Source organism: Neopsephotus bourkii, unplaced genomic scaffold (assembly GCF_033783945.1).
Source record: "Neopsephotus bourkii isolate Nb327-2 ecotype Australia unplaced genomic scaffold, CSIRO-AGI_Nbou_v1 NB_1594, whole genome shotgun sequence".
In the NCBI taxonomy this organism is placed as follows: Eukaryota; Metazoa; Chordata; class Aves; order Psittaciformes; family Psittacidae; genus Neopsephotus; species Neopsephotus bourkii.
This window is the reverse complement of record NW_026902070.1, coordinates 25,345-52,046: the sequence shown is the minus strand read 5'-3', so window position 1 is coordinate 52,046 and position 26,702 is coordinate 25,345. Positions and strand designations below refer to the sequence as shown.

Genomic DNA, 26,702 nt, shown 5'->3' with positions numbered 1-26,702 from the left:
AAGGGCTAGAGTGGCAATGGAGATGATACGAACATTTGAACTCACTGGGATTTTCTTGCTGTGCCATTTGGTCTTCTCTTCCTTCCACACACTGAATCCATTCCCAAGAGTGTGTTAAACTAAAGAAAATTACTCTCTGCCAGAGTGGATATTCTGGGCTCTCACTTTGTGGAGATAAACCTAGTGATGTCTACACTGACACTTAGGGTTAACATAGAGATTATTTGCTGCCAGCCAGAGATGTATGAATTAGTTTTTCTTTCTCCTCTCTGCAGTCTGCACCAAAACCATCTGCTCTATACTGTTTGATAGTGGCTTAAGGTTTGCACTGAAGTTTGAGTGTTTCTAGGAACTGACTTACGAACCACTTGCCTCTTGTGTGGCTGCAGGGAGAGAGAGATATAAAAGGGCTGGAGTCATATTAGAGAATCTGGGGGTTTGCAAGTGAAGTTCCAGAGAAGCTCAGGGGCTCTGGAGAGCTCGAGGGCCTATAGAACCTGTAGAACCAATACCAGTCTGCTACATGGTAGGAGGGATTCTGGACTTTTCAGTGAGACTAGACTGAGCAGGACTGGTCAGCTACAAACACAGCATGCCAGAATTGGTTTTTCCCTAGCAGAGAATGCTCCTTTTGTACAATATTTTTTCTGTGCAGCCTTAGGGACTAGGTTGCCTGTCAGGCCCAAGCACGTGAGCTTTTTCCTCTCACAGATTTCAGCAAGAAGCTAGAGGATTACATCACTTGTTGAATTGGGCTTTATACCCTTACATTTGGATTAGATGTTTAAAAATAAAATATTCTTTTATTTTTGTGCAAAAGTTCCCTCTTCCATGTGTTGCATCAGAGCAGCTGTTGTTGTGCTCTGCTTTTTTCTTTCTGGTACTGTCTGTAACAGCCACTAGCCATCCTTCTATTTACAGTCATTGCCACAAGGAAACTGGAACTTCAGCTACTGGGACATGATTATCTTCTCTTTCATGTCAGGTTTGGCTTTTGCTGTGACACAGCAAAATAAATGGGCGGCTAATAAAAAGTTATCTAGAGATAAACAGAAATGTTATATCTTGGTTGAAAGAGCTGCTGCTGAAGACCTAATGCAGGACAGATTTACTAGAAATGGGGATACAGAATGTGTTATGAAAGGGGACGATCCTCCCTTTTCCGCCATCCAAGGTAATGCCCACAGCCCCTCTGTAATAAGAAGTGGGAAAGTCTCCAGAGTAATAGCAGCAAGATTTAGGTAAGCATTCTGAAGCAAATAGAGGTTGGCATCTTTGTTGGCCTCTAGGAAAGGACAGTCTTGTGAAATGTTTAGTCAAAGGCTTACAGCACTTGCCAAGGGTTTTGAATGAACAGCAGTCTAGATACAGATTTCCTTCTTCAGTTCAGTGATCAAAGGGATGTAATAATGCCGAATAACTCAGGACTGTGAAATCCTTGTTTTATGAAAATAACAATGCATAATTGCATTTTTGTCACTGAGGAATGTGAAGAATCAAATGAAAGAGACATAAATCTGTCAGTGCAATGAAGGGCGTGCTACAGCCCTGTCTGTCCCAAAGGGGTTAGCATTTCATTGTACTTATTTAGCTTGTTGAAGTCTCAAAACCCACAAGCTTACAATGTAGAAAATACGTGAAAAACAAAGAACCAAACCCCCTTATTTTCTAAGACTACATTTTATTTGGATCTTATAATTTTAAAAAGAGGTTTTTGGTGGCACACAGCCTCAGAATCAGCACCTTTGCATTTACAAACTACAGAGAACCCCTGTCAGCTTGTTTCCCTGCTTTCAGCTTTTAGCTCATGCAGAAAATCTTACTCTTTGATTCTGTTTTCTATGAAAGACTTAACAGCACATTGCTGCAACAAGACTGCGTGTTATGAGGATTCCATTCGCAAAATAGATTTACAGCACATTAAATATCGATTTAGTAATTTTCATAAATGAAAACTACAATAAAAATGCCTATATAAATACACAGTGCAGCTTTTGTGATGTGCTACCCTTTCTTGGGTTTTGTTCATTTACACTCCAGTGCAAATTAATGAGATTTTACTATATGGTTATCTTGTAGCAAGCTCTTAGGTATATTTCAACTGATTGAGGCTAGTGTAATGAGTTAATTTTCAGCATCTGGTTTGGTGAGAGATTTCTTAAGGTCTTCTGCAGGGTTAGATCTCTTCTGGCTTGGGATAGCAGGTAGGACACAGCTTGGTTTCAGAGGCTCTCCTGACACACCAGGCAAGATGGAATAGAGCAAATGATTCTCAGAATGTCCCCTTTTATGGGATTTGGAGGCTGGGGCTGGTGGGAGAATAACTGCACCAGTCCTTGGGGAATTTAAAGGCAGTGACTTAAAATTCTTAGCACCCTTAGATGGTAGCTGAACTAGAGGAAAAAGAAAAAGAGAGAAAGAGTGGACAGAAAGTGAAAAGCATGACATTTTAACAAATGAATTTTCTACATTTTTTGTCTTGTGTGTACTCAAACCTGCATCTGAAAAATGTGATCAAAATATGATTAAAAAAATCTCTAAAGCCTGGCATAGATAATCTTCCACTGAAGAAAACAATTCCAGTGTTCCAGTAAATCTAAGTGATTTACTTTGTGTTTGGTGATAAATAAGACTTGATAAATTCAAAGGTTTACTTTTGATAAGCAGAGATTCCATAGTTTGTCTGAAGGAGACTTGGTCTGTTTGAACAGATTTACACAAAATATTTTTTTCGTCAAAAACCATAGGCTGACAGAAACAGAAATGTTGCATGGAAATATATTAACAAAACCTGTGTATAAGGATGCTCTGTTACCCAGGTAAGTTCTTAGGAAGATGAAATGGAAGAACACTGGGGAAATTCTTTCCTGTTATGGTGGTGAGGCACTGGACTAGGTTGCCCAGGGAGGTTGTGAATGCTCCATCCCTGGCAGTGTTCAAAGCCAGGTTGGAGGAGGCCTTGGGTGATATGGTTTAGTGTGAGGTGTCCCTGCCCATGGCAGGGGGGTTGGAACTTGACGATCTTAAGGTCCTTTCCAACCCTAACTATTCTATGATTCTAACATGGGACACTGTCTAGGTTGCTTTAGGCACAGTCAATCATGAAGATTGATCCACACGTGCTCCACAAGTCACAGGACACAAAACTAGACCATTACACTGAAGCACACTAAAACCTGCACTGAAACACAAGAACCACAGCTGTTGTATGCTTCATATGTGTCAGAATTCTTTTAAGAAACCATAGGTTTCGATCATCCTTAATCTCCATCTCACACTCAGCAGTGTAGCATTGTTTGTGCTTTAAATTTAACATAGTTCTGCATCTTTTCTGAATCTTTTCTAAATCAAATTCCTCAACTTCCTTCATTCAGGCAACTTGCTAACTAATTTCCTTTTTTTTTTTTTTTTTTGATTTAAAGGAGAGGTCAAAACCTTAATTGCAGACCTGCTTCTCTGCCTTGGAATTTATTATGAATTGCATTACCTTCTTTGCATTCGATTCCTCCTTTTTATTCCTCCCTTTTATAGCTTTTTGTATACAAACAGTTTGGGGTTTTCAGTTTAACTATATGAAGAGTTCCTTACTGGAGTTAACACCACAGAATCGTCCTTGATTTTTTTCACATTGATTTTTCCTTGAATCCATTCTCATTCCAGCTGTGATTTCCTTTCATCTGCATCTGTTATGATAAATACCTGAGACGTTCTTAAGTTTGACTTAATTTTGCATTTTTCCTGGCAGCTCCTTTGATTTTTCCAATTTCATAGTCTCTGACAAATTTTTCTGGCGCAGGTTCATTTCTACAGAAATGAGGGCTCGAGAAGAGTATTCTCTCTTAATCCAATTAAAATCCTTTGTAATTCCAGAGAAACATCTGAAGTTAACCTTATCACTGCTCATCAAGCAACACCAAAAAGGATAACTGGGATACGGGTGGAGTGGATGCAGAAGTGAGAAATAATGTAGTTTCAATGAGGAAGGGTTATTAACTGTTTTCACAAATTTTCATAAAAAATAAGGTAGGTTTTTGTTTTCCTTTTTTTTTTTTTTTTCATGCTAATTTCAGTACAATTCAAGTTCTGATGGCCTGAGCAGGTGATGTTTACTAGAACTTTGGCAATGTAGTGTAATTTGTGGGTCATATTCAAAGTTCATTCATGTTCAGAATTTCAGGAAATCACTTAGCTCTCTTTTCCATGAAAAAAAGCCCCAAACCAAAACAACAAAAAAGCAACAACACCCCTCCCCCCAGTAAATACTTTGCTTTAATTCGTATTGAATTTCTGTGAATTGGGCATGGTTAAATACAATAAATGAGTTAGTTTGTTTTCTGGCACATTATAGAATGCTTTGAGTTCAATGAAATTTTGGTGTGTAAACCAAATACATATGGAGAGGCTCACTTGTTTCTCTCTTCGGAGCACAGGCATATGTTTGTGGATTAAAGTTTACACCTGTGTAAAGTATCTCCAGAACACTTTCTGTACCAGATAAACCTTTAACAATGTGTTTAAGTAGGGCAAATGTAGGGTAGTTTAACTTCATTTGCATGACCAGATAGCCATCACAAACCCACACTCATTCAACGAAGTAAAAAACAGCATCAAGTCTTTCTACATGGTCTTACATACTGTGCTCAGTTTAGGGTATTTTATGAGGATATCAGGACTGGATGGCTTTGAAATAATGTATATAGTTACTAGTTTTAATGTATGTATTGAAACACAGGAGCCTGGACCCAGCACTGGGGTGTGAGACACAGCCCTTAAGACTGGTTACCATACATCCAGAAGCTGTATAGAGCAAAAGCATTAGTAATTATTCACAGAAGGCAGAGTTAACCACCAAAGACCTAGTGATGCAACAAGAGCTACTAATTCAGGGAACATTTTCCACCCAGTAGTGACTCTTGAGTAGCTACTATTACAAACTGCAGAGGTAATAATATGGGAGTCAGGGAGTCATTGCCCAAGGACTGTGTACTTCAGCAGAAGGAATGGTTCTTAGACTCTTACTTTTGCAAGCAGTGGACCATGGTAGGCCGTGGTAGACCCTCTGCAGAGAGGATGGTGCTTTGTGGAGTCCTTTGCTTTTGAGTTGGAAAAGAAGAAACTTCAAATCATGATGAATAACAAGAAAACCAACCATTGATCAACCCAAAATATTGTTAAATGACCTTCAGAAATAGATTTGATTTTTCCCTCCCCAACAACTAATATCCTCATTATGGCTTCAGACTTTAGATCAGGCTTAGAAAGCTACATGAAGAAATGAGAGCAGCAGAGAGTTCTCTAGAAGTCCCATATTTGTTTGGAAAATGATTCTGGCATTGTGTGAGCAGTGTGTGATTGTTGTAAGTCTTTTTTCCAGGTGTCCTTGGGGGAGTCATGTGGCGAGATAGTGTGTGCAGGGGATGGAGCAGCATCATGCAGAGTAACAGACATGCCAGACTGTGCTGAGGCTACTCAAGAAGCCCTTGAGGGACCTTTTAGGCCTTGGGAGTGTCTGGAGGGTGGAAGTTTATAAAGTGTGGTTTAAAGTCACTCAAATATTCTTTTTCTGGGCTACTGTTTAATTACTGTTACCCTCTTTCTAACTTGTATTTTAAAATATTTTTGCTTAGAGATTAAAATATCTCTTCCTTTTTTTTTTCATTGCCCTTCCTTTTTTGGGAGATGTTTCTGCTTTCTGTTACTCTCTAAGCAGTTTCAGTTCTCTTTCTGATTTATGCTTATGGTATTGTTCTAACTCCCTGGTTGCTTTTGTTTTCCACTGGCTTTGTTACATGCTTTTAACACACATCTTCTGTAATGAAACCGTTAGAAAAATGTTTATGTTCAAGCTTCCTTGCTGGAGCCATTTGCCTGGATGTCCAAATAATTTTGCCTGTGTCCAAATCAGTAATATTTTTAAGGCTGCATGGAGGATGAGGAAAATCTTGGCTCTGAAGCACGTATTTGCAAAACTTCAGGATCAAATGTGTCATTTGTGTTAACAAAGAGGAAATGTAGATCTATTTTCCAAATAACTTTCTATTTTCTTTTTTTATTTTATTTATTTCTTTATTGGCTTAAACTGATGTTCAAGCAGTAATGGGCACCTTGGTATCTGTGCTTTGTAAGTCAATTAAACCATGATTATTAACTGTGATAATTGAATTTTATTTGTAAAACACATTTTTTTGCTTGAGCCTAGAACTAAAATCCTGACCATTTGTATGATTTACTGCAAGAACACCAGTGATTATGAAATAATTTTGGTTTTTTTTTTTTTTTTTTAGGATTTTGCTTACAACTATGTTTTAACTAGAAAACACAGATAACATTAGTAGAAAGCTTAAAAATAGGAGTCTTGGAACTGGGGATTTGAAAGCAGTGAGATTATTTTCCTTCCTCTGAGCAGACAGAGAATACCACCTCAGTATTCCACATATCTCTACTTTCTTCTTCCTCTCTTACTTACTGTGTAGTAGCAGTGCAGGATTCTGTATTTCCCCTACCCAATCTGATGTTCCTCATAAAACTCTTCTCTGCTGTTTCCTTTTTAGTAGTTTTGTTGTAACTGCAGAATTGCTTCTGAAACTCATATTGTAAGAGGCAATGAATCCCAAGTTTAACTCTGAAATATGAGTGCTTCAGGACCTGGCTGATATGTAGGATGACAAATAGCGAACTGGAAATCCTAATCCAAAGTACACTCGGGGATTTGTGCCTTGTGGAGAGCAAGAATGTGAGGTCAGGACACTACTGGGAGCAGGGCTAGTGTTTGTGAAGAACACCCCAGTTGTTGGCTGGATCCAGTCTGGGATACTCATTAATTCTTGACACTGCCAGGGCTGTGGGAGTGGGGTGAAGCTTTCCATGCTCTTTGGGACCTTGGTTCACTGCCTTGGGATTGAGGAGCTAGCTGAAAGTACAGAGTAGTAAGAGGCTGCTGCTCTCTTGATTGCTTTGTTTTTGTTCCTGTGTTATAGAAGCTACCCAAACTGTTGCTGTTAGAATGAGAGAAACGAATGATTCCCATCCTTGTGTAAAAGCTACTCTATCTGCTGTGCTTAAGGCAGGGAGAAGATAGACAATCTTTTCAGCTATGTAACATTTAGAAGCTACTTTATCTGCTGTGCTTAAGGCAGGGAGAGATAGACAGTCTTTTCAGCTATGTAACATTTAGAAAATGACTGTTTCTTGCTCTAATCATCTTCTTTTTAGTTTTTGCTAGCAAAAAGACACAAAAATCTGTGTCATATTTTTGACGTTGTCCGCAGAAGAGTCTTTACTTGTCCTGGCTTTCATCTCACACGTCTAACCTCTCTTTGCCAAACAGTCATTAGGGTGTTGTCATCCATCTCTTTACATCCTGCTCCCTAAGAAAAGCTTCCAGAGTCATACAGATATATGCAGTTGATAGTGAAACTGAGAGCAAAAAATCCTGTCTCTGAGAATTCCAGTCACCTCTGCTCTGGAAAGCAAACGTAGAACCCTGCTCTCATCTGTATTGATGTACATCACTTCTACTAGCTCAGCTCTATGAAACTTATTGGAGAAAAGGGTTGTGAAGAGCAGCCCAACCTGGAAGTGAGCCAGTCACTAGTGGAATACCCCAGGAGCTGATACTGGGGCTAATACTATTTAATGCCCTCATTAGTGACTTGGATGATGGGGCAGAGTGCACCTCCTGCAAATTTGCAAATGATATGAAACTGGGAGGAGTGGTCTTCACAGGCTGGAGAAATGGGTGGACAAGACTCTCATAAAGGGAAATGTATAGTCCTGCGCCTTGGGAGGAGTAAGTCCCTGCACCAATATATGCTGAAGATCAAACAGCTGTAAAGGAGCTTGTCGGAAAGGGATCTGGGAGTCCCAATAGACAATGAGCTGAACATAAGCCAGCAATGTGGCCATGCAGCAAAGACAGCCAACAGTCTCCATTAGGAAAAGTGTTGCCAGCAGATTGTGGCAGGTGATCTTTTCCCTCTGCTCAGTATTGATAAGGCACATCTGGAGTGCTGTGTCCCATTCTGGGACCTCCAGTACAGGAGAGACATGGACATACTGGAGCAGCAGTCCAACAAAGGGTGGTGGAGATGACTAAGGGATTGGAGTGTCCAACCTCAAAGGGGTGACTGAAAGATCTGGGACTGTCCAGCCTCGAGAAGAGGGAGCCAGACTCTTCTCAGTAGTATCCTATGAACAGAAATGAGTCAATGGGCAAACAACTAAAAAGAAACATTTTTTGCTGTAAAGGAGCTCAAACACTGGAACAGGTTTTCCAGAGAAGTTGTGTAGTCCCCGTCATTAGAGTTATTTAAAACATAGGTGGATACAACCCTGAGCAGCCTGCTGTAGGTGACTTCTCTATGGACATGGAGGTTGGACTAGACACTCTCCAAAGGTGCTTTCCAACCTCAGCCATTCTGTGATGCTGTGAAAAAAGGAACATGAAACCTCTCTCAAAACCCTCAGATGCCAGTGCTGGAGGCACATAAGTATGATACTGTAGCTGAGACTTGACTGTACTTACATTTGTGAGCACAGTGGTTGGGCATGGGAGCTAGGCTGTTCTGTACAGGGGTATTATTTTGTATTTTGGGTTGATCTGTGAAAAACTGTTGAAAATTTTTACCTGTGAAAGAGAAAAAATTATCTGTTACCATATGAAAATAATTGTTAATAATATGATGCACTGTAGATCTGTGGCTTTTAGCAAAAAAAACCCCAGTTTTAGTAATTCTCAGACATATGTAATAACAAGAAACCACTGATGGAAAAAAAGCTTTCTTTTTTTTTTAAATCTACATTCATTTAAAAGAGTGACTGATTTAATAATAACCTTCATGTGTACCCTTATCACTTCCTTTCATATAATATAATAATTGGTTTTAAAACAGGCAAAGTCCAGTAGCTAGGTCCATGTAAGAATATTTGGACACTAAATTTCTAGAAATATTCAACTAGATGGATTTGATTTCAGAATCAAAGCTTTCATTTACAGACTTTCTAATAGGGTCTCAGCCTTTGTAAATACTACAACACAAATAAGAGTTCAACTTCTGGCTGGTAAATGAGACTGGTGGAGGTCTATCAGCAGTAAAGATGAGCTCTGAGAGGGTTTTGCCACAGATGAAAACATAGCAGAACTGATATAAACTGTTACTGATCCTTATTAAGCTACGTTAATGGCAATTACATTTTTCCAAGAACAGATACTGGAAAATGAAAGATTAATTGGCTAACTGTGGCATTTCACTGGCTATGATCAAAATTAACTTGGTTTTAGTACTGTTAAAAAAGAAAATACAATAGATGACGTATTGCATTTTGCTACATAAATGACAAATCAAATAAAGAGGAAATTCAGGCACCAAATAAACATTTTCACCAGATCACCTTCCTGAGTTGGTCTTATTCAGTGATGTTTGAGTCCCCAGATTTTTCTTTTTTGTTATCCCCAGAGCTGAGATGAGCTGTGTAAGGAGCCTTGGGTTGTCTTGCCAAACAGCTGCTCATCCAGCATGGCATTGCAACACAGCTCACTGCAGATCAAGCATATGCTCTGTTGGCACGCAGAGAGAAAGGGAGACATGGACTGCATGTAGTAGGACATCTTAGGCAATAGTTAAAAATGGAATTATGTAAATTGCCTTTTTGGCTTTGTGGTTACTTAAAAGTACATATGTATTGTTGGCTTGTGCAAGATAAAGCTGTAGGAAAACAGTTTTAGAACCGTTTCCTAGAAGTGCACTGAAGTAATTGTCAAGACTGTTGTAACTGTGTTACTGATCAAACGGATTCTCTATGAAAGGAGCTAATGTGGTCTTTATTGGACAAATCCCCATGGTATAGTGCATCCTTCAGCTGAACATGGAGCAAAATTCTGGTCCAAAGACCACGACAGTTGATAGCCATTGGCTCAATCTACTGGATCCCATGCGTAAAGCTGATGTGTATTGGACTAAGAATTTCTTACAGATGAGCTATGTCTATTACAAACAGACTTTAGTTTCCTTTTCCCATGTTTTACTCTTTATTTAGTCTTTGACACTTCTCCAAGGTGATCAATAAATGGGTGTAAAAATTGGGAAATTTCTTCTATAGACATTGCATCCACTGTGCACAAAGAAATAAATACATAAATTCCAAAATAGCGGAGTATCAAGCCTGCTGTTCCCATTAGTGAAATTTGAATTATGTTGGTTTCAATAATGCTCATGCTGAGAACTAATGGTTTATGTACCATTGTGACCTTGATTATGGGAGGTTGTTTCTACCAAGAGACATATTTGTTTCATAGATGGGGATATATGGCTTCAAAACAACAGTACAAAGCATAATCATGTTTGCAAGGCTGATACGAATGTTTGGAAAAGAATCCTTGTGTCTAAAAGTTCTGGCATAAAGGGGAAGTATTCTTCTGCCCTTTCTTTCTATCTGCTCCATGTAACATCAGAGAAAAAAGTTTTTCTTTCTTTACTATATCATCTTTGTCATCCCTAAGAGCATATTTATGATGATACTTATTTTTTAATGAAATGGAAAGGGTACAATTTATTATCATAGAATGCAGGACTGCTGTGCATTTTATTTTGTTTACTGACATTTTATACAGGTTGTTCTTTGTTTTTCCTTTGCATTTAGGTAGGTGAACCACAGTGGTGTGTTTTGTGGAAAAGTTGTAAATGTTACGATGAATGTCCCAATGTAAATCACTCCTTCAGTTTGAGAAAGAAACAGCTATACTGATCATCTTTGCTCTATTCTTTCCTGGACAGAAAGTGCTTCCTGTTGAACTGTACCATACTGATTGGATGAGGCCTTGGGTAATATGGTTTAGAGTGAGGCGTCCCTGCCCATGGCATGGGGGTTGGAGCTTGATGATCTTGAGGTCCTTTCCAACCCTAACTATTCTATGATTCTATGATTATGCCAACATAAGCTTAATAATAACCTATTTTTTACATTACCTGTTCAAGCAAATAGAAGGTACTGGGCTGGTATAATAAAACCCATAATAAAGTATCACCTTTAGCAAAGGTTGATAATCTAAAAGATGAATGAAAGAAAGAAAATGCTCCAGCTGGTTAGGGGGTGCTAACAGCTGCCTTGCATTTCGAGACAAGTTTCCTTTTACCATATCACTTGGAGATTCTCTACTTGCACCACTTTCCCTGTGGAAAGTAGATGGCAGTACATTTGGTAAAAAGAGATGATTACAAAGCTCATAAATACATAATGTGGATGCTAGCTCAGCGTGGCTGGCAAACTCTTGCAATATTGACAGTAGTTTTTGGTATAATCTGTCTTTGCTCTTCCCAGTGGAGGGCAAGACAAAGTAGTTATTCTGAGTGAAACCAGTGCCATGATTGTAAGGTAAGTCTCATTGCTACCCGAAGCAACTTCTCTGTGCTGTGTAAATGCAAAGTTTCAGCTAGTAAATTGACTCATGTTTCATTTCCAGGAGCACAGAAACCAGAACAAAGTACCTCTAAAAATCCCAGTCTATGTGCCAGCTGCCTTAGTAGCTTACTCAACTCTGACTTTAATAAAAGGTCATGCAAGAAAATCAATTCTGGGTGTTAGTTGAGAAAATAATTTTAAAATTGAGTTCCCCTAGATTATTGATACCCATAATCCTGCCCTGGATATTCAGTGATTAGGAAGTTATTTTTAACTCCCACAGTCATGACTTGAGAAATGCAGTCTTTACACTTCAGTGTCCTTCAGAGTCGAGATGATGTTTTTCCCCTCAGCTAGGCCTTCTGCAGAAAAAAACCAATGAGGAAATATCCTTCCTTGGAGACAGCTGCCTGCACAGAACTGCTGGCTGGGCTGGAGCCAGGATTACTTTACTTCTGATCCCTCTGAGTCCTGCAGGCACTGCACTGGAGACCTGGAGCTCATACAGTAAATGCAGCTCTAATTCACAGCAAGTCAGGTGGTTATCGTTACAGGGGCAGACAGATTTAAACCACACAGGCATGAAGGAGCATAAGCAGATCTTTTTATCATGAAGAAATGTTAGGCAGTATCTGGGTTGTGCAATGTATTCCTGTCAGACACTCCCTGCGTCCTTAAAAGCTTTTAATTCATATGCTTCAGTGGAAGTCTTTTTTGCCAGCTACAAGAATATTTTTATTGTTGGAAAGTTTTGTTAAAGGGAGCTGGTACACAGAGAGCTGGGCTTAAAGCAGACTCAGGCTTTATTTTCTCTGAGGGAGATAATAAACTGTTAGAGATAAAATGACTTACTCTTCCTTTGGACATGCAAAGACTGCTCCCATTGTAACAATTAGAAGATTTCCCATAATTTGTACAATTTTTCCCTTATTCATGCATGTAGACTGTGGGTGCTATACCAAGTCTCTGTGCAGAGAACAGAGCACTGAATGGATGTGCAGTGTCTGTCCTGATTCACGGTCTGTCCTGATTCACTTGGTTGCAACTTTTTATCATAGGATGTTCACGGAAAACTGCCTGTCCTTCTGTCCAGAACAAAAAAGGATTTTTTACAGTATTCCACAGTCTTAAGAAAAATCTGTAGTCACATTTTAAGTAACATGTTCGTTACTTCCACATCAAAAGCATTCATGGTCTAACTAATCCCATGAAGTGTTTTTCTATAGTTATCCCCAGATTTGGTTTTTCCAGTTTGAGTTCATTCCTCCTCTGCTGTCAACAGCCCTCAAATATCTCAGTCTCAGTGTACCCTGTTATATTTGGGTTGTAAAGAAGCCCTGCAGATTTTCTTGTCTTTCATGTGTGAGCTGAACCTTGAAGAGTTCAGTGTGGACTTTTTGCTGGAGCAACCCTTGTAGCCATATGGAGTTTGAGGTTTGTATGCTAGAGTGAATAACTGAAGAGTGCATAGTAAAAAGGTAGTGACACTTATGGATCAGGCCTATCAAGTTTTCGGGAATGTGGCCTGATATTCAGGAAGTGGAACTTTTTGAATAGCTGCTATTTTAACCCTTAAAAACAGGGTAAGATTTCCAGCCTTTGTTTGCAAAACGTAGAATAACCAAAGATTCTGAAATTGCCACCTCTACTCTCATTATTAGAGATGTGAACAAAGATTTACTATTTTATAGATCCCTTCACGTAGAAGTCAGCACAGTTTGCACTATTATGCAAGCTCAGATAGTGACCTGACCTCTCAGAGTGTTCTTTTCAGAGGGGGTTTCTGTTCATTCCTATTTCCTGTAAAAGATAGCAGCTCATGTTTGTTGGGGTGAGGGTAGATTAACTTACTGTGTAATGTTTACTTCTTGTAATGGTGTACTGGTAATTTTGGGGATTGCTTTTGCTTGCTTCATTTTCTGTTGTATATTACAGTGGTTGGAAAGCATGCTAGATGTGTTTAATTTTGGCATGGGACTAATCCCAAAGGAGATGAAGTTGAAGACACTGGTATGTTGAGGTAAACTCCAGCAAGCAGGCTAGCCAGCCAGATTCATTTAAACATTAATATGAGTCAAACAAAGTACTAGATCCCAAATCTAGTCAACCCCTGGTTTTGTGTTTACTTCAGAATTCTGATGCTCTTCTTCATTACTGTCGCATTACAGTTTCCAAGCCACAACATAAAAGTATTTACTCTGTGTCTGTAAATTTAGCAACCTGAACTCAGCTTTGGAAAAACTGTAAGAGCAGCACCCTGGACCAAAATGCTGGCACTTGGGGTAGGAAGGGTCGGAAGGGGTGACACTACAGTCTAAAAGTGCCAAGGTGCAGAGCTGTCCAGCATGGCACACATGGGTTACCTGGTTGGATCCAGAAGCAGCTGTCAGCACAGTTAGAGATCTGAGTGCAGTACTATTCCCTTGCACTTCTAGTTTCAGGACTAAATGTGGACATAAGGCAGCAGGTGTGGCTGAGGGTGTTACCATGCAATTCACAAAGCACATACATGATCTGAAGGCACTTACCTTGCTCAGGTACATTCTGTGCTTCCTGACTACCTGTATTTTTATTTCCTCATGAGACCTGCTTAAATGTCTTATTTCTCACCCCTAAGCACCTTGCTTAAGCTGTCAGCTGATGTTCTGTACTTAGGCTATCTTCAATTGCTATAACATGTAGGGAAAAGAAATGGGAAAAGGTATTCAAAAACTTGAAATGTCATGGGTCAGACTTAGCAATTTTTTCTGACTCAGCTTTCTACATCAGTAGACATTATAGGATTTGGGAGATAGAAAAGAAATTACCTGATGAAGAACTGGGAAGTGAGGGAAGGTGGGGAGGGCACAAACGCACATGGTGAGATCTATCAGAGTTTAAGCCATTTATCAGTTTGTCTGAAGGAGTTCTAGTGCTGGCTGTGTAGGAGAATAGCTGATTGGAGCCTGTGTTACAGGGATCACCCAACAAAGCCTGGCAGCTGCTTCTGGGGTCCAGCAAGTTGTGTTCACTCTGCCTCTTCAGAGACTTGTGTGCAAATTGGTGGGTGCTGGTGCTGGAGGAGAAGGTTGACATGTTCCGGGAAGCAGTTAGGAAGGAATTGCCCACAGTGATGGGGGGAAGGCTCTGGGTTCTGATGGGCAGAAGTCCCTGACACTCTGGCTGCTTCTTTTCTGGTATGAGGTACTTAGTGTCTGTGCTCCTTCTTTTAAAGCCAATTGTGGTCACACGCTTATCTTTGCAGTTTGTGTCCATAATGCAATCAAAAGTGGTGATGATGTCATCTACGTCTGACCTCTCTTCTCTGGGATTTCGGTCTCTGCTTTTCTCCTTCTGACTGTTTTTTTGATCGTTTTTATTCTTTTTGAAAGAGAAGATGTGGTTCAGTATACTGAATCGTTCTTCTTTCTTTGGGGGTCTGTTGTTCTGGGAGGGAAACTGTTGAACTGGCTCAGATCTACTGGAATTACAAATCAAAATGTGATGTCAATATTGCCAAATAATAAAGAAATACTATATTTGCCCGTGAAATGGAGTATGTATTGTTGAGACACATTTGCAGGACTCGTTCAAGGAGGCAGAAAATTAGGAATGCAGGTTTGTAATTAACAGAGACTATAAATGATACCATGTTACTTCACTATTTCTTATGGGGTTCATTGCCTTACACTCATCTTAATGTAGGCTCAGTGCAGCTATCAGGAAAAAAAAATAAACAAACTTTCCTGGCTTCAGCATCTACCAGCTGCAGAATTATAATTCTTACTGGTGAAGCAAGATCCAATAATAACAAGAATAACATGATGGGATCTTTAAAACCAAGTGGTCTTTGTATTATGTCATATTTGGAAAATAGTATTTCCAACAGCACAGTCATTGCTAACACTGTAACAAAGGCACTAGTTGACCATTCCTCCCCCTTTGTCTTTTATTTCCCTTTTCTTTTTCCCTTTCCCTTTCCTTCCCTTTCTCTTTGCTTTTCCTTTTCCCTTTCCCATTTTTTTTTACCTTTCATTTTTCTTTTGCCTTTCCCTTTTCTTTTTTCCCTTTTCCTTTCCCCTTTCCCTTGCCTTGCTTGTACTAAAGAGGTTTGGTGTAGTTTTAGATCTATCAAGATAATTGCCTACAGTGATGATGCTGTAGTGGTTTTTAGTAGTGGTTTTTAGATGAGATTTTGCTAACCAACATTTCAGATCTGCTCTGTCAGGCAGAGTGCAGGAGGAGGAGAGGAAAAGTTACCCATGTCTCGCAATTTGTAACAGGAAATAATACTAACTGCTGACTCAAAAGTAGGGGAAAGCACAAAGAAATGGAATGATAAGTGTAAGTGCATGCTCATTTACCAAAGCTGAAGAACTAAAATTAATTAAATGACAACTGCTGAAATATGAGAAATAAAAAGAGAGAAGAAGATCATAAGCAGTGGTAAAAGGCTCATACTTTTTAACAGGAAAAAAAAAAAAGTCAGAATAAGAAGAATTCAATAATATAATCAAGGCAGAGAACTAAATAAGAAAAACACTCCCAAAACCTTATCCGAAGGATGCAGACTTCAAATTTATTTTATTATCTGGCAAAGCTGCTTTTGTGTTCAGTCTATGCCTCTGTCAGATTAAATGAACATACAGCTAGTCACAGAGATTTCAAAGAAGTGGAAGGCATAATACTGAGGGCTGAAATTATTCTGTAAGATAAATTTTCTGCATGAAGGTGACTGAGCAAGATCTATACTCACATCTTCTTGGTTCAGAACCCTCTGCTGATTGGCAGACTAGCACTGTAACCTCAGTGATGGATTTTCAGTAGATGACTAATTCTAATGTTGCTACTTGGGTGGAAAACTTGAACAGAGTATTGCATATGAATCGAGAAGACATCACCCAGGGCTTAAACCCTACGGTAGCAAACAAAAAGCAATATATTTGGTTTCTAGTCAGTAGTAATATATGAGTGAAGTGTGAACTTTTGTTTTACCTGCTCTCCTGAGACAGCAGATTGATGCATGCTGTATGCCCACAGTACATTGCATATGTCAGAGGAGTGTTTTCATTGATGTCTCGAGGGTCGCTATCTATCCCCAGCTCTAGCAGTGTCTGCACACAGTCAGCTTTCCCTGCTGCTGCAGCCCAGTGCAAAGGCGTCCTATGGAAAAGGAGGAGTACCATTAAAATAAATGGATAAATTTACTATTGAAACTGTTAATGACATAATGAAGTGTGCTCCTATGCTACTTATCCAGATCCACAACATCCATTTCATGGAATTCTTCAGCGACTTACCCTGTGCTGATGTAGTTGCCAGTGGTGGTAATAAGGCCACTGAAGAACTTCTATCTGTGTGTGACTATTTAGCTGTAAAGAAAGTAGATATGAGGTTGCAAAATGCCTATACATGCTATATAATAGCAACTGCTGGAGCTGCAGAGTGGGAGGAGTCCCTGAAGTTTTCAAAGCAGAATTAGAAAAAAAAAATCTTCATAGCGTCTCCTGCATAGGGACAAGGTCTTCTCATCTCTACACCAAACACAATTAGCAATGGTTGGCTCAGGTATCTCCGTGGAAGTAACTGGAAAAGAAGCCCCCTCTGGGTAAATGAGAAGGACTGGACACATCTGCCAGGCTGTTGTTGTCTCTTTGTCAGTTTCTGTATTCTTTGACAGGCACAGACTGGAGCAGATATAATTGTCTTGAATCTGTGTATGACAATTACACTTATTTTCTGCTTGGCAGAAGATTTGCATCTTGTCTTTGGAAACCTATGTGAAGTTTCCAAATTGTAATACTTTGCACTTATGAAAAATCTGGAAGCACAGAACACACCATAAGAAAACTGTGAGAATGAAAAAGAAAATTAACTTTTCTTCTGCCTGTTTCTTTGCAATCCCAGTGATTTCAGATGGATGCAGTCGGACCATAATAGAATGGAAATTTGCTTTATTTACAGTGAACAGCTTATCTTTTCCTCTCTTCAAGTATAACATCTATGGAAATATCTGAGAATGTGCAATAGTAGATCATGTCTTACTGAGCTCTTTACTGTAGTTAAACTCCTCCCTTCACCCTTCTTTCCATAAAAACACAGCCTTCTCAGCTACATTTTACTGATGTTTAGAAACTTCTCCAGAACCCTGTTGGTTTTATTTCTGTTCCATTTTATTGCACTTTTCCATGAAGAATGCTATTATTTTAAGTACCTGAAGGCCTAAGCCAAGAAAACATTGGCTTTTGCTCCACTGAGCAGAATAAGCAATGTGAACAGTCAGTTGGTTCTGTTTGCATTAAATAAATTTTAGAGCAAATTCCAAAGGAGGTAGGTGTGGGCTGAAAAACAGTAAAGGAGATGAATCTTGTGCACTTACAATATAGGTATGTCATCCTAGAAGAAATCAAATGCCTCATCAAAATGGAAGGTGAAGTTCCCTTGGTCTTAAGGAATACTGTGTTAGCATTCTTATGAAACACAGGAGAATGTGTTTCATTCTTAAATGAAACAAGGGAACATTGCCATTTCTTAAGTACAAATAGCAGCAGGATCCTAGCATCAAATTGTAGGATCCTGTTCTATTGTTTTGAAAAGAATGTCCACTTTTCATTGAAAGAAGTTAAGTCAAATGGTGACAAAGTCCTTTCACACATAATCTTATCATTTCCTACCAGAAACACAAAGCTAAATAACATTCCTACTAGTCAGTTAGTATACCAGATATGATAAATGTGGGCTGGACTGCTTTGCACTGCTTCTGAGCAAGCACGGTTCTCCCTAAGTGCCGTTCATCAGTTTGGTGCACTAGACCATGGCCTGTGAAACAGGAAACACCATTATAGAATAAACAGAGCTAGTCTCAGGTTAATAGAAAGGAAGCAGCAATTTCAGTCAGAGTTTCCATGGTTACCTTTCATCCACATCAAGGGCCTGCAGGTTGCACCCCGGGACTTTAGCCAGCTCACTAATAATATCACTGTAGCCTGAAGCAGCAGCAATGTGCATACATGTTTTGCCATTCTCATCATCGTAGTTTATTATTGATGGTCCCTGGTAGTGGTCTAGAATGATGGAACACAGAACCCTGTTGCCACTCTGGGAGGAAGTTCAGAGAAGAAAAGCATTTTACGATGGAGCTTACACCAAACTGCATTTTCTCTGCTAGAAAAGGCTAAATACAATAACGGTATTTCATTTTGTGTATGCCAGACTCCCCAGGTATGAAAGCCAAAAGCTTCCGATCTCCTGCTGGCAACTGAGTTTGAGTTATGAATTTCCTATAACACTTCGAACACTGCAAAAATAATAATGTACCACTACGAACATCTCCAAAAGTTACAGAGTGTAAATTACTCAACAATTTTCTCAGAAATAACTTTGGGTTTTTGCTGTTTTGCTAAGCCAGAGTTCAGAAAGATACAAGCCTATATTTTCTCCTAGAAATTGGAAAGGACCTCAAAAGACCAACCCAATTCTGTAAGCCTGTCCAGCTACACCTAGAAAAGCCATAACAAATATTTGATCAAGTGGTTCTTGAAAATTTTCTTAGCTAGTGTGCTCTAATACCTTAATAGTAAGTTGAAATTGTTCTCTAACCTGCAAATGAAACTGAACATTTTATATCCTAACTTACTAGGTCTTACTAGACCACCAAATTCTATCGCTGCGATCACTAGCAGCTCTGTTATATCACCCGTTTCATAAACTTACTGTGTCCAATAAAAGCAGCTAGGTTTTTCATCCCCATTACTCCCAAAGGCAATCAGCTCAAGAACTTGTTCGCTTTAATGATTAATATCTCTAATTTGTATACATACCCATGTCTGATTTATATCCTTTTCGTTCTGTGCCAGCATTATTATTCAAATTAAATACTTCTTTACCTGGTATGCGTTCTTCAGATCTATTTATAGACAATCTTCATATTGTTTCTGAGCAGTTCTCTTGTTGCTCTAGTTAATCAAGGCCTTTTAAGTTTTCCATGTAAAATTCACTTTTTTATTTCTCTCATCAACCTACTAACCATTCTCCTTTTGTGTTTTAGTTGTGTATCCTTGGAGATGGGTGAATAAAATTGTATGTAGTCGTGCATAGTAGTGGAGACCTCATAGCAGCCTTTCAGTATCTGAAGGGGGCCTACAAGGATGCTGGAGAGGAACTGTAATGGGTTTGAACTTGAACAGGGGAAGTTGAGGTTAGATATAAGGAAGAAATTCTTTACTGTTAGGGTTGTGAGGCACTGGAACAGGTTGCCAAAAGATGTGGTAAATGCTCCATCCTTGCCAGAGTTCAAGGCCAGGCTGGACAGAGCCTTAGGTGACATGGTCTAGGGGAAGGTGTCCCTCCCCATGGCAGGGGGGTTGGATGTAAGTGATCTTAAGGTCCTTTCTAACCCTACCCATTATATGATTCTACGTTAGGCGTTTTTGCTAGGTCTTTGTACAGTGACACTAGCTCTTCCCTATTTGTGTTAGAAATACCTCTTTTGGTATGTCACAGAACAGCATTTGCCTAATTCACAGCTGTGTCTCATTAGAAGCTACTAGTAATTTTGGAATAACTCTTTACAACTCAGTACTTCTCTCTCTTCCATAATTGTTTCCAAACAGTTTCTAGTTTCTGGGAGAACCTTCTGTTATTAGTGCCCAAATGAATGACTTAAATTTTTTATCCTATGCATTTTTCCCATTTCTATTACTCTAGATTTGAAGGTATTCCATTTTCCACTGTATGACATACCTATTCCTTTCTGTTAATGTCTTCCAGGTTTTTTGCTTTGGCAGTTTTCATCAGAAAGTCTCTGTATTTTGTGCCAAGTTATCATGAAGATATTAACCAAGATTGATTCTGCGCCTTATTTCTGAAAGTAATTTCAGACATTATTCAACATTCAGTTATTACTCTTGACTTCTTGATTTTGAGATACAAGTTCTTTTGCTTCTCCATACTTTTGCTTATTCTTTTGTAAGGTGTCTACTTATTCTAAATATGTATTTTAAAGATGGAGAGACATCCATGATATCTCAAGTCTTTTCTACACACTTTTCTTCTCTGCTTTTGGGACACAGATATCTGCTACATATGGCACCATTGGCAGGATACAATCCAGGTCCCTGGAACCTGCTGGTCTCAGTGATTCTCAGTCCCACAATTTACTGAAATGTGTCCATCTGAAATAAGGAATTTTGTCTTGTATGTCTTGGTTTTAGTCAGCTGTTTAATTTTTGTTTAATGTATAGTCTTCTCATGATCATGCCATCCAAGCTTGTTTTCTATGACCAGGCATTTTATAATACCATTATTAACCACATTAAAGTTGTTAATAATTAATAGTTGCTTGAATATCTAATGAAAAAAGGGTGTTGATCAACATTTTGAAGAATACCAATGTCCTATGAATGATGGTTTTATTCTCCAGTCCTTCATACTAGCATAATTCTGGTTAGAGATATAAATCCCTGGTCGCATTCAGGGATAACTGAATCTAAATGTCTATTATATAGTGCTAGTACTACCACAATAAATATCTATCTATTGCCATCCTTCTCCAACTTGGAGAATTTGGATTAAAAAATAATAAAATTAGTAATATGCATTACCTTAGTATTTCTGTATTTGTGTTCTAATGATAATGTTCTTCTAATCTTATGCTATCTTGCTAAATCCAAATTTCACATCTGCACCTACAGTTTCAGTCCCCCACTGTTTTAGTACAGCATTTATCATTTGCGTAAGAAATTTCCCACTGTTCTTACTGGCATTTTATACATTTACAGACAGTTCTGTCTCCCACTGATCTTTCACTTTCTAGACTAAACAAACCATTTCAATCTCTCTTCATCGGTCAGGTTTTTCAACCCACTTATACTTGGTTCTTGCTTTTGGCCTCTTTCCAGTTTGTCTACAGCTTTCTTCAACTATGGCATACCAAACAGCACAATTATCCAGCTGAGGTTTCTCTCCTGACATGGAAAATGACATTGCTACTTCCTGCAGCCCATATATATTGCACTTCTGTTAGTATGTCCCAGAATGATGTTAGTTTGATTTGTATCGACATTGTAATTTAAACCTCTACTCACTTTTTAATCCACTACTCTTTGTGCAAACAGCTTCAGTCTTTCACTGTTCTGCTTTACACTGTGCTACTCTATTCATTGCAGTTCAATCCTAAAATTTATCAAAATAATTTTGAATATCATCCTAACCCATGAAGTACTCACTGTCCCTCTAATTTGGTTCTAGATGTAGGTTATATGCATATTCTCATAGTCTGTATTTTATCACCTTATTACGGAACAAATAAAAGCATTCTTATGATAAATCCCTAGTTAGACTCTATGAGATGTCCACATCCAAAGGTTATTTGAACTGTTCTGAATGTGTCTGATAGAGAATATAGGATGTGTGAACAATCATATAGTGATTCATATATATCATCCCAGTCTCTGGGTTGATTTTGATTGCATTACTCCTTATTCTTCCCCACTGGGACTTTGGATTATATTTGGACTGAGTTCTGAGCCCATTATAGAGGACTGTATTTATAAAAATTGTCCTGTTCACGCATTAAGTGTGCTCAAAATAGTATGTACTGCTCAAACCAGAAAGATAAAGAACTGAACTTTCTATGATCACTCTATTCACCACCTGCTTAAGAAAGGTTCTGTGCAATGTGATGAATTTTACTTTGTTGGCACTTTGCCAGTATTTCTATGTTTTACTACATGGTATTAGACTGATTAATTGATGTTCAAGCTATAGCCTTACTATATCCAATAGCCTCTTATCTGAGGAAGCAAGAATTGCTTTGAAGATGCCTGTGAAATTTCTGTCCTGTTTTAACAATATTTGATTCTTCTGCTGAAGGAGATCTCTGGCCAGCTGTTCTGTGGCTTTCCAGCTTTCTCTTCTTAGGAATGCTTTCTTATCTTTACATTCATCTTGGCTTTTTTAAGTTGCACACAAAATTCTCCTAAAATGCTTACGCTGCCCTTATTCCTAGATTGATAGCTTTGAGCTGAGGTCACCAAAAATATAGTCTTTCTGTGGTAAATTTACCATGAACCACTGTACTATTGTTAGGGCAGAGGATGTTCAGTGGTAAATTTACCATAGGAAAATTATATGGTTTTGTAACCTTACTCTATGTATCCCTACAGAATCACAGAATCCCAAGGGTTGGAAGGGACCTCAAAAGATCATCTAGTCCAACCCCCCTGCAAGAGCAGGGTAACCTAGAGTACATAATCTTTGCTTTTTGTATTCAAATCCCTCTCACCAATGTTCTCAGAGATTATTAGTTATTTTTGCTATGTCTTTCTATATAATTCTGCAGGGCTCCCCACTCAGTTTTATTTACATTTTTTTCCCATCTCACTCCTTTAGCTGCTTCCACCCAGTATTCATTTTCATCAGTGAACTTTTCTTTGTTAGATCACCCATCTAAATTAGACTTACTTCATGAAGGAGAAATGTCCTAAAGCCTCAAGTTGGGAGACCTTGCAAGGCAAGCTGTCATTGTGTTTTATGCAAGATTTTGTCTGAGGTTTGTGTCTTCTCCAGACTTTGGCAAACATTCATTAACAGGGTCATTAGTGAATTTGTTGTTAGCTCTTAACTTTGACTTCATTACAACTCCATTTTCTTCAGATGTGTTAATAAAAAGCCCAGCTCCTGATAGTTGCATCTCTCAGTGCTTTCAAAGCAAGAAAATAATTCTTCAGGAAGTATTCACCAAATCAGGTGCCATGAGGAGAATTATGAAAGTTTGGTGCACTTTTATGGTTTCAGTACATTTTTCACCTGTTTCTATCCAATTTATCCTCGTTGTTATGGCCATTGTTCTTATACTTCTGCCATTCTGATATGCAGAATGGTAATTTTACTTAGAAAGTTTATTGTCACTTACGCAGTATTCTACTGTAACATTGCATTTTGTTTTGCCAGGTCTTTAACTGTACATAATACAATATTTTCTTTGTTCACTGCACTGTATAGAGGGTTATTTCCCCCCCTTATCAGAATAACTAACTACAGATGTCGATGTCAAGGAGAAGAACCATGTGAAGGGAGTATGCTAAGCTGGCTTGTGGCTACCAGTAATGTAGAGGTGGGAGGAGGAGAGAGTCAGACTATAGACCACTTAACTGTTTTCAGGAAACCCTGACAAAGTACTTTTCTTCCAAGTGAATGCCTCCAGAGGTTATGTGGTTAGGTGTTATTAGTTCTCCTATACTTTCTGTCTCTTTGTATTAGTGTGCAGTTTAAAACCTTCCTGTATCTATAGCCAGCTTTGCTGAATGGAAATTCCCCACTAGCAGCTCTTGACATTGCTTCTTATTGTTAGCATTGAAGGCTAAATTAAGGCCGTCTGTGTTTCCTGTCTTTCTATATCCTCCCTTTTCAATCCCAAACCTTTCTCTGTTGTCCTGCTCTGACACTGAAGGGCTTGACATTCTAACCATTATTTCACATTTCTGTCTCATTGTAGGTGAAGAGTCTTCCATTTCAAACACAGCAAATGCCAATCTCAAGAGCAGGGACATGCTGCAGCACCTCATCTGCCATAAACGCACCACAGTGAGAAATGCCCGTAAATATGGCAACCTGGGTTGCTGAAGGGTTTTGCACACATGGAAGCTTTCTCCCATTTTTAAGGACATTCAGCATCCCCCTCTGTACTCCAGACTAAGGAAGCTGAGGAGTGGAATCATGTTCACTCTACCTGTACTGCTGCCCTGCCCTGGCTGCCAGATGGCTATGCTGGCAGCGCAGATGCAGCGCACAAATTCAGAGCACCCTGTGGTTTCTCTGCTCTCAGGGGACAGAGGTCACTGGGCCCTATGCTGAGGGAAGGAACAATCCATAATGCCATCTTCAGCTTTCCTTCTGCCAGGGAAACTTGCCAGGAGTTGCCTGGATGCAGCCCAGGCACTTCACAGGGTGTGTTTCTGATGGCAAACCAATATAAATTAACAACAACTCTACTGACGCCGCTGTAGTTACACTGGTGAGACTCAGCCAGCTTAGAGAGAAGCTCATTATTCTTCTCCTAACCCTAGTACTTCAGCCTCAGACACCCACTGAGACAGGTCTCTTTTAGACTCAGGAATGACCCAGCTTGGCTTGACTTTGTGGTACTCTTGGAAAGAGAACGTGGTGGTGTGCTACAGGATACTTTGTCCTGTGGTCCTCAGAGCACTGCTGCCTCTGGTACAGGTAGAGAACATGGTGTTTTTAAAATACTTACCCTCTCATCAGCCTTAGTGGGTGCTGGAAAAAGCTACCAAGTGACAAAGGCAGTCATGGAGGCATGCCCCTATAGTTATCACGTATTCCTCCCTCTCCTACCTTCTCTTAGCTCAAACTAGAAACTGCATGAAATACTGGCCAATTCTCTGAGAATGATTTTCACTTGTAGACTTCTATAATAAGTGCGTGATTTACTGTCTAAATGACTATGGCTATGACTAATATTACTTGGCAGCTTTCTCCTGCTAGTACGTTGTCAGGAGGGCTAATTTGTCTGGATGAGCTGTTTGCATACTTTGAAAAAAAGGTCATTTTTTATTCTGCAGTAGAATAAGGATTTTTTCTTTACTACTAGCAGAGAAATTGAAGCATTTCTCTTCCAGTGCCTTTTTCCAAGCATAGGAGATCAGGACATTTGTAGATATGCAAAAAGTGGTGCACGTACATTACTCATGTTCTGGCATCCACTTGTAGAGTTACACATAGTCTGTTCTGAGAAGAGGTCTGGTAATTATCCAGTACTTACCTACAGGTTTTGCCTAAGACAAATTCCTACTATGCTCAGTGGGAGTTCTGCAATTGATTTCCTTGGAAATTTGATTTGGCATGAATAATTACATTGTCAACAGCATGTTGGCAGTCAATTATTTCAGGTAAAGGCATTTTTTTCTGATGATCTGGTTGTACTGATGTGTTTGTATATCAATACTGCTGTACCCTGTACAAGTCGCAAAAGGGGCTTTGGCTTATGAAATGACACAAATGAAACCAGAGAAGCAGGTTACAGCTCTTCTGAAAAACTAAGTAGCAAGAGGGAACATTTCTGAGCATCAGAACTCAGCTGTATACAGCAAAATTTTAGAACTCCTCCCTGGCATGGATTTGTATTGGGTCAATTAACACTTTCCCTACCAGTTCCCGTATGTAGTTCAGGAGCTAGCATGAGCTGCAGACCATTTCTAATAAGTGGTTTGCATACTATGACCATCCTGTTTTAGAGAATAAGAGTTTAGCTTAATTAGTTGGTAGGGACACAGGCTGTCCTGTGATAGTTAGCCTTGGTGCCAGACTCAAGGCTAAAGCACATTCAATTTGCTATTGCTGACATTGTCACAAATATTTAGTGCACTTTTTGGAAGAAGCTTCTGATGGTACTGGAGCAATTTTATTTCTTACTCAAAGCTATTTGCAAACTCTCTTCCTTGTTTTGCAACTTGACAGCTCACTCTATATAGAGCCGTCCTGCTATGCAAAGAGTGACAGCTGTACCTTTGCTGGAATGACAATATTTATACAACAAAGGGATTTCTTAAGGGTATACTTGACAAATGCACATAGAACCTATTTGTCATTTGTTTGCTAACTGTCAAAATTGTCTTTAAAGCTTAGTGAGATAAATAAAGAAATCACTACTCTTTCTAGCTATTTCAAGAAAACTGCATGAAACAAGGAGGAAACAAGGAGAAAACAAGTACAGTTCTGCAGAGAAAGAAATCTGCCTGAAACCAATCAGACTGTGAACAGTGCCTAGTGAATACACTTTTTCTGGCCCAACTGAAGAACAAACATGTCACATGGAGAAACACCCACTAAATTTAATGAAGTTTTTGGAAGTCTCTCTGAATCTTTCCACTATAGGCAGCCCTCAGAAAAAAAACAGGGTGCTTGGGCAGAAAGTACACAGATCCCTCAAGAAAGACCCCGGTCCTGAGGCATTGCTGCCTTCCCTGTTCCCTTCCTCTGCCCTGGCTGTGTGGCCAGCTGTGTCCTTGAGGTGCCCAGCATCAGTGAAGAGGTTTGTTCCTAGAGACCCTGGCATTTAAGAGTGCTTTCACCTCCCAAATCATTACAGAGCCTGCCACACTTGCTCAGCCAAACACAAATGGATAATTGCCTACACTTTTATGATGTGTTTAAGATATGCAAATATTTTGCTTTCCTCTCAGGAATCAGGGTGCTGAAATAATTGCATTGTTGTTGTGGAGCAAACATGCAGGCTCGTAATTTTTTGAAACTTTGCACTCCAAATCAACCTATTAAAAATCATCAGAGCAGTTTTGCATGGCGGA

General features: G+C 39.2%; 1 protein-coding gene across 1 annotated transcript in view; it reads right to left on the bottom strand.

The window, feature by feature from the left end:
- Positions 1-502: 502 nt before the first annotated feature.
- The window catches only part of ANKRD55 (ankyrin repeat domain 55), a 48,876-nt gene continuing 22,676 nt past the window's right edge, over positions 503-26,702 (bottom strand). Inside the window, exons 7-11 of the mRNA XM_061372077.1 lie at positions 18,290-18,474; positions 16,372-16,539; positions 14,205-14,857; positions 8,525-8,626; positions 503-2,393 (exon numbers count right to left, since the gene is read on the bottom strand). Coding sequence (XP_061228061.1) covers positions 2,125-2,393; positions 8,525-8,626; positions 14,205-14,857; positions 16,372-16,539; positions 18,290-18,474 — 1,377 coding nt within the window. The 3' untranslated portion in view covers positions 503-2,124. The remainder of the gene's footprint in view (positions 2,394-8,524; positions 8,627-14,204; positions 14,858-16,371; positions 16,540-18,289; positions 18,475-26,702) is intronic.